The sequence below is a fragment of the Triturus cristatus genome, chromosome 7 (assembly GCF_964204655.1).
Source record: "Triturus cristatus chromosome 7, aTriCri1.1, whole genome shotgun sequence".
In the NCBI taxonomy this organism is placed as follows: Eukaryota; Metazoa; Chordata; class Amphibia; order Caudata; family Salamandridae; genus Triturus; species Triturus cristatus.
In genome coordinates, this window is record NC_140590.1 from 1,178,284,567 (window position 1) to 1,178,304,036 (window position 19,470).

The following is a 19,470-nucleotide window of genomic DNA, read 5'->3' on the forward strand; positions in this document are numbered from 1 at the left end:
CCCATTTGTAACTGGCCGGGCCTTGGGGGATGGGGTCTCAGGGGCTGAAATTGGTCCGGGGAGGGGTGCCGCGCAGCTCCCCCTTCCCTATTACAAATAGGGTGAGCACTGGGGGATGGGGACCCCACAGCCGAAATCAGCCTGGGAAAGGGGGGGGGGGGGCACGTGGCCCCCCTCAACACATTGCAAAAAGGCCCGTCCCCAGGGGCTGAAATTGGCCTGGGAAGGGGGCCACGTGGCCCCCTCCCTTAATCAAAGAAAAAAGAAAAGGCCGGCCCTGGGAGAAGTCGTCGGAGGCCCTGCCCCCTATCTCAACCACTCTGCAAGCGTGCCTCCTGGTGCACTACTGTTTGGGGGATTAAGTCCCATGAGAGGCTGAGGGGCCTTGGTGGCCAACAACCCCTCCTGTTAACTCCAGTAAGTCCCACACAGCGGGATTGCTGAGAGCTCGTGGGAGGCCCGCCTCTTTCGTCACTAGTTAGGAAATATCATTAAAAAACCCTTCGAAATTCACTGAAAAAACACAAAGGTTACAGGGACATTATAGTTAGGAAATAGAATCAAAAAAACCTTTGACATTCACTGAAAAAAACAAAGGTTACAGGGACACCATAGTTAGGCTCAGATTTCACTCCTACATAACCATAGAAATTCAGCAGTTATAGGTACCTGAGCTAACTATAATTTACGCTCCCGCAATGCACTGCTTAAGACCTCACATATTACATCACTAATGACATGGTCAGTGACATCACTGATGACATCACATTTAATGTCAGTTAAAATGCACGGTTTTAAATAAACAATCATTCAACAGTTATGGTTATTCAAGTAACTATAACTCGTGCCCTATGGTAATGAATGCCTTCGCCATGCACAGCCAATTACCCCACATATTACATCACTCATGACATGTTTGATAATATCACTGCAACATTTGCAATTACAACATTGATGACAAAACTGAGAATGGCAGGGGCAGGAGTTATATTTACTTGACAGAACTATAACTGGTGAATTTAAGTGGTTTTATTAGTTAAGAACCGTATATTTTAACTGACAATTTCAACTAACTATAACATTCCTTTAACCTTTGTTTTTCTCAGTGAATATACATAGGACTTAGTTTAATCAAAATATTTGTTGCTAGCGAGTGAAAATCATCATTGTTAATTAATGCACTTGCTGCAGATATCAGTATGCAATCAAAATGGCCTCAGAGGATGAAATCCTGAAAAGCTGGCTCGCCTTTCATAGATAAGAAAACGCCCAGGTTTAATAACACTAACATCTCAATACCTACAGAATACATTTGTGACGGGCCATAGACATATCCATTATGTTAAAAAGATGTTTAAATCTACTAAGCCATAACTTATGATAATTGTGGGGTGGAAGTCTTCAGCATGGCTCTGGAAAGTGTGCTCCTCTGCCCTATATAGATATCCTGGCAAGTCACTAGAAATTTCCGGTAGGATTTTTGAATTTTAGCTCAGTGAAAATGATAATCATGCATGCACACTAAGTTCTCCCTGTTTACATGGATTGCGACTCTAGATCTTGGCTCTTAGGTCGACAGTGCAACCGTTTTTAGAGAGAGTAGCTACTGCCCTTTCTGCCCAGGCTGTGGTAGGATGACAGAGGTGGTAGCATTAATCTATACTTGGGGGTACCTATATCCCATAAGAAGAGTTGCCTACCAGCTCCCTCCTGGTAAGGGGTTTGAACTCCACTTATCTCGGTTCTTTTCACCTCCATCGTGGCTGGAATGGGTGTTGAGAGAGGGTGTGCACTAGGTGAGGATGGACTGGCAAGACATTGTTTTTTATGTAAGCTGAGTTTTTATCTGATCTGCTGGACAGTTCATCTTCCCCCGACACTCCTTAGTCCCTGTAGAGGCTTGTTGGCTTGGGGAAGGAGACAGCTCATCAGCACTTAGCTCAGACCCCGTGTGCTGTGACAAATCCCTCCCTTTCTGATGGGTCAAGGACTCCTGGTCTGAAGTTAATTGACAATGGGAAAGCCCAAACAGATATCATGAGATCGGTGAGGAGGATGAAAGGCTTTCCTCATGCACTGATGATCAATCAGTGAACATGCAGGAAATATGCCCCAGGATTGGAGGGGCACCCAGAATTCAAAAGTAGCAGACCCCCTAAATGGATGAGCCTGTCCATCAGGGAACGTTATAAAATTGGCATCATCGGCCAGTGAATTGTTCCACACTGTATTCAGTTTCTGACCAGCCATACTCAGAATTATGGAGTAAGCAGAGATCCAGGAGTGGGATCCCTTGGATTGTTACTCTCTCTGTTAGACTCGAGAACAGAGTCTGGGCTTGAAATGTGTCTCTCTGAACGATTGCCTGTGGAAAGGAATTGACCAGTCTAACTGAAGGAACTGGACTTCAGCTGATCAGACGGAATCCCAGAAATAATCTATAAGCAAGGATTGTGGAGGGGGCTGAAGCTTTGGAAGCACACAAAAACTCCATGGAGCTGCTCAAGATAAGGAAACTTGATGCATATCAACATCCAGGGAGACAGGGAAACGCCTTACTGTTACTGCAAGTGAGACTACTTTGCCACTGACCTCCCCTGTGCTGAGGGTGCTTCCAGTTAGTATCTGTTGCTGGGGAAGACTGCCCTGTGAAGAACTTATACCATTTGGACCCATAGTCCCTGCCCGGGACTTGCACCGTCCTTAGCTTTGTCCTTCCTTGCCCTGCACTAGTAACAAGCAGCATCGCCCAAGTGGGTACAGTGCTACTAGAAACCCTAGGCTGTGACCAATGTGCTCTGTGGTACATGTCCCCACCACTTCTTGTGGCATCTGAAAGTATGAGGGTTTAAAGGCACCCTGACCAGCCACTACCCTCCTACAACTAGCCCAATGGCTATTGGGCTAGAGGGGATGCAGTGACTTTGCCAGACACCAGGCGCCCTTAACTGGACCTCTGACACCACACGAGCGGTGTCCTCTCCAAGGAAGGGTGGCCACTTCAGTCCTTTGGGTGGTGGGACAGTGGGAAGACCAGGGACATTTGACTTCAAATCAACTACTGAAGCCACATCATTGCAGTGCAAGTACTGTTACTGTTGCTCTATCTTTAAAGAGTAACCCTGTGCAACCTGATCTGTATATTGCAATGTTACCATTTTTATGTAGTGCTTTGCGTCGGTGTGCCTTAATACTATTGGGGGTCAGAACTCTGGCCCAGAGAGTTGTAGACTTCTGGTTTTCACTGTGTTTTTTATTTTTAAATGTAGTATATTTTTCTTGGGTGTATTAAAGTACTTTTCTTTTATAAAGTAGAACGCTGACTGGACATTGATCTTAATGGCTGGTATTATAGTGTAAATTTTATTCTGAAAGTCAAACCCAACTCACCTCCCCGAGTAAACCTTGGACTACTAAGTCTTTCTATTTATAGAGAGAGTCAATAGTTGAAGAGGAGTATTTGGTTGTCCAGTTAAGAGTCAAACAGTTCTGGTGAGTGAGTCCAATTGATGCAACTGGAGCCCTGTACCCCTGCATGCCCTGGTAGCCTAGGAAACTGGTCGTCACAACTTTTTTTCAAATACACTCTCTACTGAAGATAAATACTGCCTTAGTGACAGCAAAGACGCTCTTTTAGGGAGAGGTAGAACCAGCCCTTTGTTGTCTTGTGCATTCCATTTCAGACTGTAGAAAGGAAGCAGTCTAGTGCCAATAGCTCTGAAGACTCTTGTTAGGTGAGCTAGGCATTATTTGCCTTAATTTATTTGCCACCCTTAGGCAAAAAGAAGCATAAATGTGTACAGGGTGTTCTGCTAGCCAACTGGGCTAATTCACAAAAAGTAAAGGTGAGTCCAGAAGGTTCAACAGAATAAGCATTGGGACTCAAACCAAGCCCAGTTCTTTAAAAAAGGTGTCTGTCTATTCTATTTCCGAGAAACCCCCACAGAAAGTTATTCTCCAAAATACGACGCAGTGTCCCCCCTCTTTCTACCCCGGCGCAGCCTCCACCAACACCATCACCACCAGGTCAGCGAGACCCCCTGAAAGTAATTTTGCCTCATCTTTGTTACTTAGTCAGAATACACAGGGCAGAGAAGTGTCGAAGATGTACCAGCTTTTGCAGAAAGGCCTATGAGAGCACCAGATCGCTGATTTATAACCCCCTGTCCATGCCTAACCATTTACTAGGATTCATATCCTTCCGAGTCTGACGGATTGTAGGCTGGGTCATTAAGAAATGCCCCCAGCTGGCACTAATCAAGCAGAGTTCCATATCCAGAATGAACACAATATTTAGGACAAGTGTGACTGCACATCGGGGTATTTCAAGCTAAGTCACCAAAAGTATTCAAATTGAAAAACATTTATTGCCACCAAACTCACAACCCAATTAAAGAGCTCAACTATATTTTACCCTTAGGCGACAGGGCACAGCAAGGGGCTGCTGGTTGGAAGTGCTGAGCAGTTAGCTGCCTTACATTCATGTTTGGCTCTTGAAATACCCCTCTTTGTTTTACAGCTTCATAACTGGTCCAACTGACACATAACAAAAAAGAGACCCGAACCCTTACTCCTTTCATACATTTATTTGTCTACTTATTCGTATGTGTAGATCTCCCACTGACACCCTAGTGTCCAGACACAGAACCAGGACAGGCCTGCGTTTGCAGAGGCTCCAACGAGAGAGGAAGAAAACCGAATATTCAAACAGAGGACACGGCCATCAGCCCGTCGAGCAAGGGTCAAAAGTCCAGAAATCTCAATTGGAATGAACTAAGGGAACACACTAGGCACATGGATTTCCTACACTGTGAATGCAAGCATTCCTTTAGGCGCTGCCACACCATGTCGCTCTTAAAGGTACAGTCTGAGAGACTGCCCAAAAGACATTACGAAGGGAGCAGCAGGTCTTATAGCTCTTCCTCCTTCTTTCCCGCGGTCATGTTATGAGCACTTACAGATCAGACAAACCCGTGGGTCTTTTGGTTCTATTTTATGTTGGGATAGGTAGGAGGATTGAGAAACTGCCGATATTGCCAAAAGATCCACATACTAAATGCTTTACACAATTGTAGATAGCCGTTTCCTCTGCAAAAAATAGTTTTCGATGGGTTACAAGGTTTGAAGCCTGTAGATGGAATGGCCAGCGAACAGCCTTGGTTCTTTCGGCTGCTGGAAAGCTTGTTTGACAGCGATGGCATTTCCTTCGGCTAAAGCGGGGATCGTTAAATTGGAACGATCTGTGGACAATGCAATCAGATTTGTATGCCATCCTGTTGTTGACGGTCAGTCAATGCAGAGTTAGAGTTAAATTGTCAAATAAGGAGTTCAAGCTGAAGACTAGCAGTTGCTATTTGAGAAGCAATCGTTCAAGTAAATCTAAATAGATGCTGGTGCCAAGAAGGAATTGGCAGTGCTCAGTTGATTTGAGAATAGAAGACAAAAAAACAAGTGCCCTGATATAGTATAGCTAATTTAAAAGAATATGGACTGTTAGACTCTAAATCAAGCAATAACGCATAAGTGTGCTTTGTTGTTCAAGTAGTTTCCCATGTGGTTCGACTTGTGGGTATGGTTCCACATTTCAAGAGAGAGATTCACCATTTAATGGTCTTGACACGCATAAAAACTCGTGTTTCGACCATGATATCGAATGACAGCACTGATTTGGAAGCATCTACCTCTGAAATTCATTAGGATGGTGTTAAAAGTCAGGGGTGAGTATTCCTAAAGGCTGACGCATTGCTAACGATTCTGGACTTCATCATTAGACATCGGCTGTTACAGACGCAGAGGTAAAGCAGTTTCTCTTCATATGAAGTCTAAAAGCAAAACATTACAGGGAGACCATGTAAACTCCAAAGAAGACAGGAACTTGATGACCGATTTCTGGATGTTGGTGTCTTCCTCAGAGGAAACCTCTGTTTGCTCTTCCTGGATAAACTTTGCCTTTTCGCAAAGATCCTCAGGCTAAGCTGAAACTGCAAACAACCGTCAGGAGACACGCGTAGCTCAATGGCAAACTACTGGCTACACTATCACTGGGACCTAGAGTGCATGTGCGTGCTGTTCCTAATGTAATTCCCTCTGGAAGCAAATGTACCAATGCTCAGTATTGAAGATCCAAGCTTTTTATTCTCGAATGTCTCATTGCCTGTATGAACTCTTTTGTACTTCTTGCGGGTGAAGCCTGAAAGGTGTGCACGCACAGAAAACCAAGGCACTGCTGCTTTGTGGGTATTTGGCAGGAGAATCAGTTGTGGATTTCTCCCATGCTCTTGGCTAAAGCAGGCATACTATCCAAGCTCATGCAGCCGAGCCAGAAATCGTTCTGAAAGACGCATGACAGACCAAACTGCGACAGGTTGTACCTGAAGAGGGAGTCGCTGATCATCAAGGTGTCCACCGCCATCGCTTCGTTTGCTTTCTCTACATGCTTAATTCTGCAGGGAAGGGGAGAAAGCACAGGCATAAGGTTACAGGATTGTGTGTTGACCTACTTGAACATCTCCCACACATGCATAGGCAGAGACATACACACACAAGAGCAACTGTTTACTAGACAACCTCTAAGACTCATCCTCACAAATACATGCAGGAAGTAGGCCACAAGTGGCTTAATATGCTTCCTCCGACCTCCCCCACACAAAGACAGAAGCCTCAAGTCTGGGCACAAGTTTTCCAGCAAGATATATATATATATATATATATATATATATATATATATATATATATATATATATATATATACATATATACATATATACACACACACACACACACACACACAGGAACAAGGTTTTGTGATTGTGTTGAGGAGGCGCATGCAAGGGTGTGCACAACTTAACTCCCTGACCTCTGTATGTCAATAAATCCATCTCGGGCACTCCACTATCAAACTCACGAGCTCCCTACCCGCATTAGTCACGTCAGTTTCTCACTTTCCAACGGCACCACCTCACTTCAGCTCTGAAGCCCTGCACAGCACTCTAATGCACACCCAGGAGCTACTGATCACAGGAATCGTTCCCAGTCAGCCGGGGGCAAGGGACAATTATGTATGATTAACGTTACCTGCTCAGCTCTGCGGGGCTAAGGGTGTGGCACGGAAGGCACATTTCGAATAAATCAGTTACAGAATTATTTGGAAGCAGAACAGTGCAGGAGCCCCGTCTTTCTCCACACACACGCCAGGTGTGACACCCCGCACTCCCCACCTCCCCCCTTAGTGTGTCGTTTTGAACTGATCGGAGGGTGAGTCTGCCTCCCGTTTCTAAGGCATGGCCCGCCACCTGCTCTTCATTGCTATTTTCACACATCGCTCTGTCCTACCCGCCCACCCCCTCCCCCAGCACGCGCCCCTGTTTAACCCACCCATAGAAAGCTCGGTCCGGCTCGTGCTGGAGCATTTTGTAGAACTCTTCCAAGGCTTTGACTTCTCCAGCAGCCTGCAATGAGAAGAAGAACGGGGCGGGAAAAGCTGCTGCTTCTTAAATCAGCTGCGAGAATCTACACGCACCCCCCCCCTCCCTGCCCCCCTCCTCCCCCCAAGCCCCGGGGTACAATCCAATAACTTCTGTAAGTGAGTAAACTGCATGGCTGTTGGGGCGAGTCGTTTCTGCAACTGCTCGGACAAGCAAGCAATGTTTTCACCATCAAAGCATCTATCTTCCTAGGTATGCACAATGTGACCACTTAAATATGGAATGAGATGGTGGCCTCAATACACTGCAGGGGTCTTATGATGTGACATGTGAAAAAGGCTCACACATACGACACACGGCGTAAGAGCAATTGTTGCTTCTCTGCAAGATATTTTTAGATGTAAGAAGTACCTATGCAATTGCTTTCTTTTTCAGGGAAAGCCGTGAATGAGTAAGGATACACAAAATGCGCACGACTCCCCCTAGTGGAAAAGGAGGAGCGGCAATACCTGGACTCAAGCCGAGAGGACAGGAGTGGGACATACCAGTAACCAAATAGGAAACTGCCACTTATGTTCCTTCTAGGATGGAACCCCCTCCAACCAGGGCCGGTCCTAGGATGTTTGGGGCCCTGGGCAGAAAGGGAATGGGAGAGGCCCCCCTAATTTCCATATGGTGTGACATCACATTAATACTATACATTGACTTAATCCTATGGCGTTGTCGAAGCGATTTTGCATGAAGCAACTTTACTGATGCAATGTCAACAGAAACATAAAATAAATTAATAATTGCACTGAAAAATAAATTGGAATATTTTAAAACTATGTTAAGTGTAAATACAGTATATTATTCACTCTGGGTGAAAAAGCTTAGCTTGTGTTGACATTTAAGTGCCGGTGCCGAGCTCTGGAAACCACCGGCTCAAATTAAGCACTGATGAACAGGAGTACATCTTGTGAAAATGTGCATGCCCTCTGGGTGGCAATGATTGAATTGTTTATTTATCCAGCTGCATGGGCCAGCAGTAGTTTGGCTGCCCAGAGAAGGTTCACTAACACAGATAAAGTATCAAGCTACCATGGGATAGAGCATGAACTTTCTGGGTCGCGCGATTGGCACTGTAAGGCTGTTGTGAGTGTCTAGAGAAGTACAGAATGGAAGGTGTTTTATTTTTCTCTGGCAGCGGCACAGATCTCCTTCCCTTTCCTTCATTGCCTTTAGACGTCAGTGTAGAGTTATGTACTTGTGATCAGCATGGGATGCCCAGGGGTACACTAATCTAGATGCATTTTTATGTCTGCCTTGACAGGGCAGCTGTCACAGGACCTTATGTGATCAACAAAAGCTATTGAGAGAGCGAGGCTCAGGGTCCACCCAAATGTTGGTTTCCCGGAGTAGAGGATTTGCTTAGGAAGAAATTATATGCTTCCACTAAAACAAGTGCTTGTATTGCACTTTTTGGCTTGTGGCAAATCTTATACTCAGTGAAGCAAATTATCATGGTACTTGGACTTATTGGTTTATTATGAAATGTTATGAAAAAGGCAGTAGTTATGATGTATTTACTATGAAAATCAAATGTTACGGTCAACAGGCATGTAAAAGCAGATTATTATTACTCTATATTAAAGCTACAGTGTTTTTGTACATGGACTCTTACAGATTATCGTCGAAGACAAGGGTTTTGGTGTTGGTGACCCTGTGACAAACCGTAGATATAAAAGATTTGCTCTGTGAGGATGCTGGTTAGGCCCCCTTCGAAGAGATAGTATTTTGCTTTACTAACTGTACGTGTGTATACCTTTCTAACCGCATTACTGTGTGCCCAATTGTTGTGTTGTAGAAAATATGACATCAAAACAGTAGGCCTGAATTGGTTATGGTGACAAGTTTAGGGCTGGTTGGTGCATTGGAAAACCTCATGTACGATGCCATAGATCTGATCTTCTAATTAAGAAAAGTTATGAGAAAAGCAGTAGGCCTCGCTAATTTATAGTGAAAAGCTTGTGTTAAAACCAGTAGACTTTTAACGGTTGGTAGTTATAACATTGCGTTGTAGGAGATATACAATTATTTTGTTTAATGTAATATAATAGATTACCACAGTAGACAAGGGCTTTGGTGTTGGCCACTCACTCTGACAAATATTAGGGATTATTGGTTGGATGATTCTCATAGGCCCTACTGAGAAGGACTATTTATTGTTTTGCAAACTGTATTTTTCTACATATTTGTAACTTTATCACTGTATGATAGATGGTTGCCGATACACGTCCACTTGAATAGAAATGTGTTGGTTAAGGTGTAAAACGAATGGCAAAGGTTATAGGCTTAATTGGGAAAGATCATGCCAGGGTCCATAGGTTTGATTCAAGGTTATCATAGGGTTATGACACAACCAGTGGGCCTGACCTCTTTATTGTGAAAACCCTGTGTTAAAAAGCAATTTGCTTTGAAGGATGTATTGTTATTACAATGTGCTAAAGCCTGTAGGCAGGTGTTTTGATACATGGAATCTCGCACATTACCATCATAGGCAAGGGTGGTTGTGACTCACCCTGAGCAACCATTGGGATAGAAGATACATACAGAGCGAATAATTGTGAAAGCCTCTTGGGAGAGAATATTTTGCCTTGCCAACTGTACTTTCGTACACATTTGTAATTTATGACTGTATGCCTGGTGGTTGCCTTATGAGAAACCTACACTCAGTACAGTAGGCCTGCGCTGATTATGATGACAAGACAGTGTTCACAACTATAAGCCTGGTTGGGATGCGCTGAAATCCTATACCAAATGCCATAGGTCTGATTTGTTTAGTACTAAACGTTATGGCAAAGCCAGTAGGTCTGGCTTATGTTTGTGAAAAGCATTTGTTAACGCCAATAGGCCTCTAACAGTGGGTTATTATCACACTATTACAAGCTGTAGACCGGTATTTGGTTACATGTAATCCCATAGGATACGATAGTAGTAAAGTGCTCCGGTGCGGTTTACCCACTCTGGAAAGCCCTGGGAGAGAAGTTTCACTGTGATGATACTTGTTAGGCCCTATTAATAGGGTCTGGATATTGTTTTGTCCACTGTACATCTGTATTTTTAGAACTATGCGTGATGGTTGCCAGTTTATGCACATTTCAGTGGCCTTTGTTGGGTATAGCATCAAGATAACAGTAAAGGCTATATTACTTACTGGTTTGTTAGAAAAAGTTAATGTCAGATTCCTTAGGAGTATTCTGTTTATAATGAAAGGTTTTGACAAAGCAGGCGGGTCTTATTTATTGTGAAAAGCATATGTTAAAGACAATTGACTTTTTACAGGGGGATTGTTATTTTACTGTGCTAAAGCCTGTAAGCAGGTATTCTGTAGGGTGTGTGAAACTTGCTAATGTACGCAAAATGTAAGGAAAATTATTCGATATGCAAATTCATTATTTAGCTCCAAGTTTAGCGCAAAATGCATCCTAGCACTACTTTGACGCGAGGAAGCATTTTGCGCTACAAAAAAAGGAAAATAAACAGCACAGGAAAACCTCTGTCTCTTCCAAACACTCGTCCCAATCCCCAAGTACTAAAATCTGTTCACATACAGGTCTAAAGTGTGGCAACCAAGCAAGACAGACCGCTACAACAAGAGAATGGACAGCAGCGGCCTGCACTTTCTTAACAAAGAGATGTATTCACTCTAAGACTAGTAGGCAATTCTAAAGACTTTCAGAGTAACAGCCAGATTGTTTCTTGCACATATGATCAAGACTGATTTTTAATGCCTTTTTAGTGGCCACAAGATCAACTTTTCAGAACAGGATATTGTGAAAACTCAGAATAGAATTGGTACATATATGGCACTTTGGTTATTCACATCCAGTCTTTTCAAATATAGTAGTACCTTTCCGTATGATCTTTCTGAAGCATAGTTTTTTTTAAAGTTTAGGTACAGCCTGATTTGGCTTTCTTCTACAAAGTGTTAGCAGATTTCTTATTTCTTTGCATTTCAAGAAAGTGAATATGAATCTTTGCTTAGCCGGCTTAATTTGGTCTGTCGCTTATCAAGGATAAAAAGTATAAAATCATTGACGTAAGTAACTTGGCACCTGGAAAGGTTTGAGGGTTGGTAGTGAAGTAATCCTATCCAGGATGCAGGGAACTTACAGCTTGTAAACATGTTTTTCAGTATGTTCCTAATAGTGTGAGTCAGTTGATTCCATGTCCAACTGCAGGTATGAAGGCCTGAAGCCAATAAGTGAGTCCTGCTACCACAGCCGACACTGCTAGAAGAAGTGAAAAGACTCTGATGCCCATTATTTTGGGTATAAAAAGGCCTACAGTTGCTCCTTCCAGAAGGATAGAGAGAAAGCACAAATCACTGATTACATGCAAAAGGAAAGTTGTGGATCTGCCTGTGATAAAGTGTGCCACATATGAATATGCCTGCTCTAAGGGCAAAAAAGTGCCAATACAGTCTGCAGGCTTACCTTGGTATCTGCTAGGCGACTAGTGACAGCTGGGTCAGACAGGACCTCTAGGAAGGGCAAAGAAAGAGGCCATCAGAAATGGAAGAGAGAAGGCATCTTCACAACACAGTCCATTAGTCTCTGACAGAGGAGTAAGATAGTCAAATAAATCACTAACAATCACCTGCCTGTTGGCTGCATGACAGAAATAAGAAGCGAGAACCTGCCTACAAGTCAACGTGCAGCAGAAGGGCTGGGAGGACAATATGGGTAAGGGACATTGACATGGGGTGGCTGACATCTTACCTTAGGGAGTACATGTGTAAGGTGTGGGGTGGGGGGGCTTCACTTTTCAACCTTGCTTTGGCATGAATGTTAAAGATGTTAAAGGGTGGGGTATCACCTTTGAGGAAGTGCTTGGGCTCAGGGAGGATAATGAGAAAGATCTTAATTTGTAAGGGAGAACTATTTTTCCAGACGGGACATCATGGGAGCAAAGATATGATAGATAGTGAGGAATCTCACCTTTTAGAGAGTACTTGTGCCCAGACGAGGCATGCACCTGCATAAACTTTGACCTGTTCTCCAGCAGCAGTTTGTTGTCCATCTTCACGGCCTGCTGGAACATGTAGTCGAAGAATTGATCACGCACAAAGCCTGGGCTGGCTATGAGCACACACTTCACCACTGTGGACATCAGAGGCAAGTGGAGTTAGGAAGGAGGAGAAGGGAAGGTACTGACAAGAGAAAGTGGAGGTGGAAGGAAGAAAACAATGGAAAGATGGGGCGAGGGGAAAGAGACAGAATAGAGGGAGAAGAAGAGAACAGGATAGAAAAAAGAAAGGAGAGAGTGAAGAAGGTTTGGCGGATAGAGAGAAAGTGTGGAAGGGGAAGATCCGAAGGGGAGAAGAAAAGTAGAGAAATGGAGGAGAGGCAGAAGACGAAAAAAAAATTCAGTAGGACGGGTGGAGTGGAGGAGCAAGAGGAGTTAAAGAAAGGGATTACAGGAAGGAAGATATGAGTGAGAATTGGAAGGAGACATGGAGAAATACAGGGTGAAAAAGGAGAGGGTGAAGGGAGGATTGGAAAAAATTGTGTGGGGAAATGAGTGGGTGTGGGGAAGAGTTATAGAAAGTAGAAGAATTGGAATAAAGTGGGAGTACAGGACAGGGTGAAGGAATGAGGAGACAACAGAATGGTGGAACATGAAAAGTGAAAGAAGGATGAAGGAGAGGAGAAATATGAAGAAGCGGAGCAGGATGGTAGAATGACAAGAGCAAGGAAGACGGGGGAGGTGAAGAGACAGAACAAGAGGAAAATAAACAAAGGAGAGATGGAAGAGTGTGAAGAGACGAAGGAAACAGGGAAGGAAGGGTGTGAGATGCAGGTCAGTATCTAAAATTCAATTTTCATCAATGTGCAAGTGAAGTTTTTCCAACATACTGTTATACCACAAAAGCAGTTCTGATTCTGTAAAATCTATGTAACCTAGGAGTTAGAAATGCTGCTGTAACAGAACGACTTCATAATCTAAGGGATAGCTGCTCAGTCTTAGACTGTAAAACCTTTCCACCCATAAAGTTAGCATTATTGCCTGAGTCCTCTAAAATCTGAACAACTGAAGACATATCTCTGCGATCTGAGCCTGTAGGAACCGTTAACACAAGTGATAACTGATAACTCTCCTGTGGAGGCCTTGATTTGCATAAAAGAAACGATAAGTCTGCTACCAAGGCATACAAAGATGTGTAACCTAAAATATTTCGTAGTACGGGCACCTGTGAAACCAGAGAGACGGTCCTAGTGTCTGAGACTAAAACCGTAAGGCTCTTTTTTCATAAGGAAGGAGTAAGGCAGACCCACTTGATCAGTTTACAGAAGACGATTTTTTGCAGAGAAGCTCACCCTCAAAGTTTATATGTCGGAGGATCCCTTGCATCACCTGTTCATAAAACCGCTCCAAAGCCTGCAGAGAAAAGAGATTTATCAATGTTGGTTCCATGTGAAAGTTACTGTAACAGTATCACAAGAACACCAGGCAGAAGCCAACTTCTGAGGAGCAGACAAAGTAAGTGGCGCTCCTCCCACCCCACTCAAATGACTGATGCATTTTCTGACAGGGACATAAGAGGGAATTAGAGTAGATGGCCGCATGCACAGAAAAACCTCAAATGACTTTTGTTCTAGGCCTGGAACCAACCATAAGCACATTGCAAGCATTTTAAAATACACATTTATGTACATCAATGTAAAAGGCAGTTAAATGGTCTAAATTTGGATAAGAACTACTCATAGTGCAGTGGTTTTTCTGAACTGCTGAAGTAAAGAAGGGTATTCTGCTGTGTCAAACTCACAAACAGCAGTGTACTGGAAGGCCAGGACTGGGCGGCAAAAACCAGTAGAGTAGGTCAATGGGCAGTGGCACAGGATTCTACTCCTTGGCACAGGTTCCATCGCTGGCAAAAGAAGTTACAATTAACCACCACCCTGCCCCTTGGACAAACCACACAGGGAGCCCCACAGAGAAAACAGAGAAGGCACCAGAGGTTTGCAACTCCAAATGGAACTTAAATTGACTTAAATTAAATATATGCAAAAACAACAGTTGATGGACATAATGCAGAACAATGTCGTACATTCATCCCAGTACAGAGATCTGGGCCTAAATAATTTGTTTGCTTTATCACCTTTCACCCTAAGTGGGATGGGTATGCCCAGACGTGGGTCCCTTGCTCACTGTGCCACTGGATTCAAGCTAGCCTGGCTGAAGAAGGGTGATATACCCTGAAACCGGCCCCAGGATGCTTGTTTCCGGTCCAGGGAGGACCTGGCCTGGCAGTTCGGTCTGGACTGTTCCCATGAGGCACAGGGTCAAGACTGATTTGCATATGGCTGGGTCCAAACTGGGGTGGTGGAGTGGGCAAAGGAACGATGGATTTAACCCAGATCTTTTGACTGGGGGAAAATGTTTGCATTCCGTCCATCATTTGTTTGCTGTATCACTTAAATTAAATATATGCAGAGGCCATAAAGGATATTCACAACCATAATCCTGTAAAAAAAAAGGCAGGCAAAAGAAGAGCCTTCACAGGTCCTCATTACTAGTGGCCTGCTAATTCCGATTGGTCCAGTAACGCGAAAATATATTGTGCTGCCAGACTATCGTGGGCAAAACATCGAGGGCCAAAATATCATTAGGATATAAAAATTTGTAAAGGTTTACTGTATTTAATTACACATATATGTACTGATATATATATATACACTTGCAAATTATCCTCTGTTTGGAGACGCAACCTGAAAAATATCTAAAATTAAGAATGCCGATTTGCTTTAATAAATCTTTTTTAAAGCCTTATGCGTTTCGGGGCAGCAACCCCTTGGTTACAGGCTTTTCATGAGGCTGCGCAGTGTTGCTTGAAAGGCTTTCTGCCAGCATGTGATTTATTCCAATTAATGAGCTTCACATGTGAGTACAACATGTGTTGCATGCTAGGACATGTAGTCTCTTGTGGAACGTCAATGGTCTCCTAGATAATATAAAAAGAGGGGCTGTGCTGAAGGCATCACATAGATACAACCCAGACATACTCCTTTTACAGATAACACACTTAGTGGGCAATAACGTTCCCTTCCTGGCAAGTAGAGGGTTTTTACTGGTACTCCATGCGGGGTTCAACCGTGGCTCGAGGGTAGTTTCTGTTTAGATATTGTGACACGTCCCTATGTGACACGTCCCTTTCGTGGTGTTGAAATATGGATTGATAAGTTAGGATGCTACGTGGCAGTAATCGGGACAATGCCGGCTTTTCTGGACCTCCCAGCAGCTCCTTGGATTTTAGGTGTCGACCTCAACCGAGTCCATGATCTAGACCGCACGTCCGTAGCGGCGCAGCAGCCAACTGCTCTAGCCACATTCCTGCACAATAGAACTCTCCTAGATGTGTGGAGGACCCAACATTCAATAGAGAGATGATATACTTTCTTTCCCGATGCACACAGGACTTTCTCCCGTCTGGGTCATTTTCTAATCCCATGAGAAGAGAGCCACAGGGTACTCAGTGCACAAATTCTAGCTCGGGGTCTATCGGACCACTCGCCTGTGCAGCTCACTCTCACTTGCGTGTGCTCAGGAGGCCACAGCGCAATGGCGCCAGAGTCTCTGGTGCCTTCAAGACCAGGACATTCGTAAATCCTGCCAGAAAATGGGAGAAAGATATCTAAAAGGAAACAGAGGGTCAGTAGACATGCCCTGACACTCGTGCGCCAGGAGCATATGCAGGTGGCACGGCTGGCTACCAGCAGTCACATATACCAACGGGGAGACAAGGCTAGTAAGACCCTTTACTGACTGCGCACACACCACACTGCCAGTAACCCCATATCCTACATTGACACACTCACCAAGATTTCCAGTCATTGGTAGTGCAGACATGGCACACGCCTTTGCCTTATATTATCAACAATTGTATAGCCCCAACCGGGTGGGGAGGCATCCGGACTTGCAGCAATTCGTAGCGGACCTCCAGGTGACCAAGGTGGAATTAGCAGATATGGAAATGTTAGAAGCAGAAGTCACCCCGGAGGAGCTAGGGGCAGCCCTGGCACAGCTTCAACCGGGAAAGGCGCCGGGGCCCAAAGAGTACCCGGCAGAGTTTTGAAAAGTGCTTTGGCCCCAGGTGGGACAGCACCTGCTGCAGACATTTCAGGGGGCCCTACAGAGAGGCTTGCTGCCTAGGGACATCTAGGCAGCGGACATGGTGGTGATCCCGAGTGCAGGTCAAGGTGACAAAGCTGTAAGGAATACCATTCAATCACACTGATAAACATTGCGGTTAAGGTCTAGTCTAAAGTACTGGCCAATAGGCTGTCCGGAGAAATTGGTCCACCCGGATCAGTCAGGGTTCATGTCTCGCAGAGCTACCAGGCAGTTAACAATGCTACTGAAATGAGATCTGGCTTATTGGAACACCAAGCCTTACTTATGGTTGACTTCCAAAAAGCATTTGACTCAGTAGATTGGGACTATCCCTTCGCACTATGAACACACCTACAGTTTGGCCACAAGCTCATTAGTTATGTTAGACTGCTTTAAACCCACTTCCAAGCCAGAGTATGGATTGGCGTGGTCTCCCTCTGGTTCCCCATTGGGAGGGGCACCTGACAGGAATGCCCGCTTTCTCCCCTGCTATTTTCCCTTGTGATACAGTCGCTGGCAGTATGGGTGAAGGTAGATACATTGCTCCGCAGCTTCTAAAGGTATTCAACAGTGAGCAACAGAATCTCACAATACGCAGATGACGAGCTGTTTTTCTTAGACGACCCCCCCCCCCCCTGCTCAGGCCATGAGCTTCACAAATCTTGAATATTTTCAAGACCTAATCAGGCCTGCAGATTGATACAGCTAAATGGTCTATATATCCCATTTCTCATTCCACAATGGTCATGTCGTGGGTCCCGGAGATACAGGTGTTCTCACAGGAGTTCAAGTACCTTGAGGTGTACATCCCAGAAGGTAAGGCCTTGGCTACAATCTAAAATTTCCATTCCCAGCTCGAGCGACTGGCTGGCGACATTACATTTTGGAATTCCCTTCCACGGTCGTGGCTCGGCCACTCATCCTTTTCAATTATGGTCTCACTACCGAAACTTCTATATAAATTCCAGCATTTCTCATTTCTAGTGAAGAAAAGCTTCTTCGCAAGAGCTAGTGCTCTACTACAAGAGCTACTGTGGAACTGGGGGATGCCCCGCATCACTCTTGCAAAACCCGCTTTTGAGGGGGGCCTCTCCACTCCGGATCTACTGCTATATTATATGTACCTTACTTGGACGAGTCTATCTCCTATGGGACTGATTAGCTCCAGGAACTGTTTGCTCTGTGGCGACGATGACTGGGATCTATTACTAACCTTCTGGAGTGATCCCATCCTATCTCACTTCTGGAGGGAGTGTTGCAGACTTTGGGGATAATGTTGGGCTGAAGGCTCGCCAGGGAAGCGAAGTTCATCCTGTTACATATTGTGGAGGCAGAGGAGGGCAACAGGTATCAGAGGGTGTTGCTGGGATTGCTTGCAGCTAAGCAAGACATTGCGAAGTCGTGGAAAAATGTGGAGCTCCGTCCTGGTAAGGATGGGCGAAGGGCATGGACTTCTGTATGGGCCTAGAGCGCACGGTATATTAGGCTAGAGTATGTCAAAATCTGGAAAAACTGAGCAGATCATCTGAAGGATCTACTTAAAACCTTGCCCATTTAGGTCCTGGATTATGGACAATAAGATACGCTATTTCGCGCCCACAACCTGTTACGACACAATAGGTTGACAAACAGGTTTCTTGACCTACTGACCTCTGCAAACGACACAGCTCCCTGATCCTTGGGATATGGTCATATGGCTTTGGGTGGCAATGTGGAGGGATGATGCCAAATTGCTAACACTATGGGCATGTTTTGTGCTAGACGTACCTTTTGGTAGGTCTTGTGCAATCAAAAAGCAATAAAAAGTTATTAAAGAAATATATTCCTCAGTAGTTAATATAGAAGAATAACTAACACTCAGTATAAAACACATCTCCCTTTCTAAATGAAGAAACAATGTATGAAACTAGTAACAATAAAACCAATACAAAATATGAATTAAAAATCAATAAAAATGTGTATGGTGAAAAATGTACAAAAAAATGGATAATACCAACTAAGTTTTACCAACCAAGTCTTAACTCTGCCATCACGCTTAACTTTGTTGGCCACTGCATCCTTATCCAGAGCTAAAATGTCCTTTTGATGACTGGTACATTCCCCAGGGAAACTGGTATTTTCATCAAGCAAAGCAGCACTGGAATCTCAGTCATGAACATCATTACCAGTCCTATTATCTCGTGTATAAGGACTCAGCTAAAAATCAATCCTCAACAAGAAGGACCCTTCCATGGTTTTACTGGGAAACTCCTTCATTTCACTCTTCATAATACACCTGACATTCCATAAATAACTATCTTGAGTCACACCTTTGTGAGGATTCACCTTCACAGTCCTAAATTAAGTATCACATTTAGAATCTCCTATTTTGACCCAACTTGGTTTTAAAATTCTTACCCAGTCTACCACTTCAACATCTGGAGTTCTCATATGATTACCACAGTCAAACTTGTTTTAATCCATTCCAGTCTTGTTGCTATTTTCTTAGCTACTACATCCTGGTTGCAACTAACAGAACTTTTAGAGCTCATCTCCCTGAACCACTAGAGTTTCAATTTGGTGACTGGCTCTCTACTGTTCAGTAATTGGAAGGGACTTATTTAAGTGACGGTATGAGGGGTAATTCTGTAAAACCACAATTTTTCTCTTCCTAAATCCTTTCACTCATGCTCAAAAGTGTGTGCCCATTCTATGCAATCTTTGAGAACCCCGTCAAGTCTTTCCCCTGGATGGTTACACAGATGTAAGGCAGTAGTAACATGTTTCATTCCACATCAGGAACTCTTCCATCTCATTTGCGACTTACGTTATATGCCATTATCTGTAACTAGGGAACCTAGGTGTCCTTCTCTACTGAAGATGTCTTTAAAGAAATTCAATATGACACTAG

At 44.1% G+C, this 19,470-nt stretch overlaps 1 protein-coding gene across 1 annotated transcript in view; it reads right to left on the reverse strand.

Moving 5' to 3' along the window:
* PELO (pelota mRNA surveillance and ribosome rescue factor) overlaps positions 1-19,470 on the reverse strand; it is a 151,720-nt gene that overhangs the window by 65,475 nt on the left and 66,775 nt on the right. The window contains exons 6-10 of the mRNA XM_085618496.1: positions 13,787-13,847; positions 12,407-12,568; positions 11,903-11,949; positions 7,375-7,448; positions 6,372-6,443 (exon numbers count right to left, since the gene is read on the reverse strand). Coding sequence (XP_085474622.1) covers positions 6,372-6,443; positions 7,375-7,448; positions 11,903-11,949; positions 12,407-12,568; positions 13,787-13,847 — 416 coding nt within the window. The remainder of the gene's footprint in view (positions 1-6,371; positions 6,444-7,374; positions 7,449-11,902; positions 11,950-12,406; positions 12,569-13,786; positions 13,848-19,470) is intronic.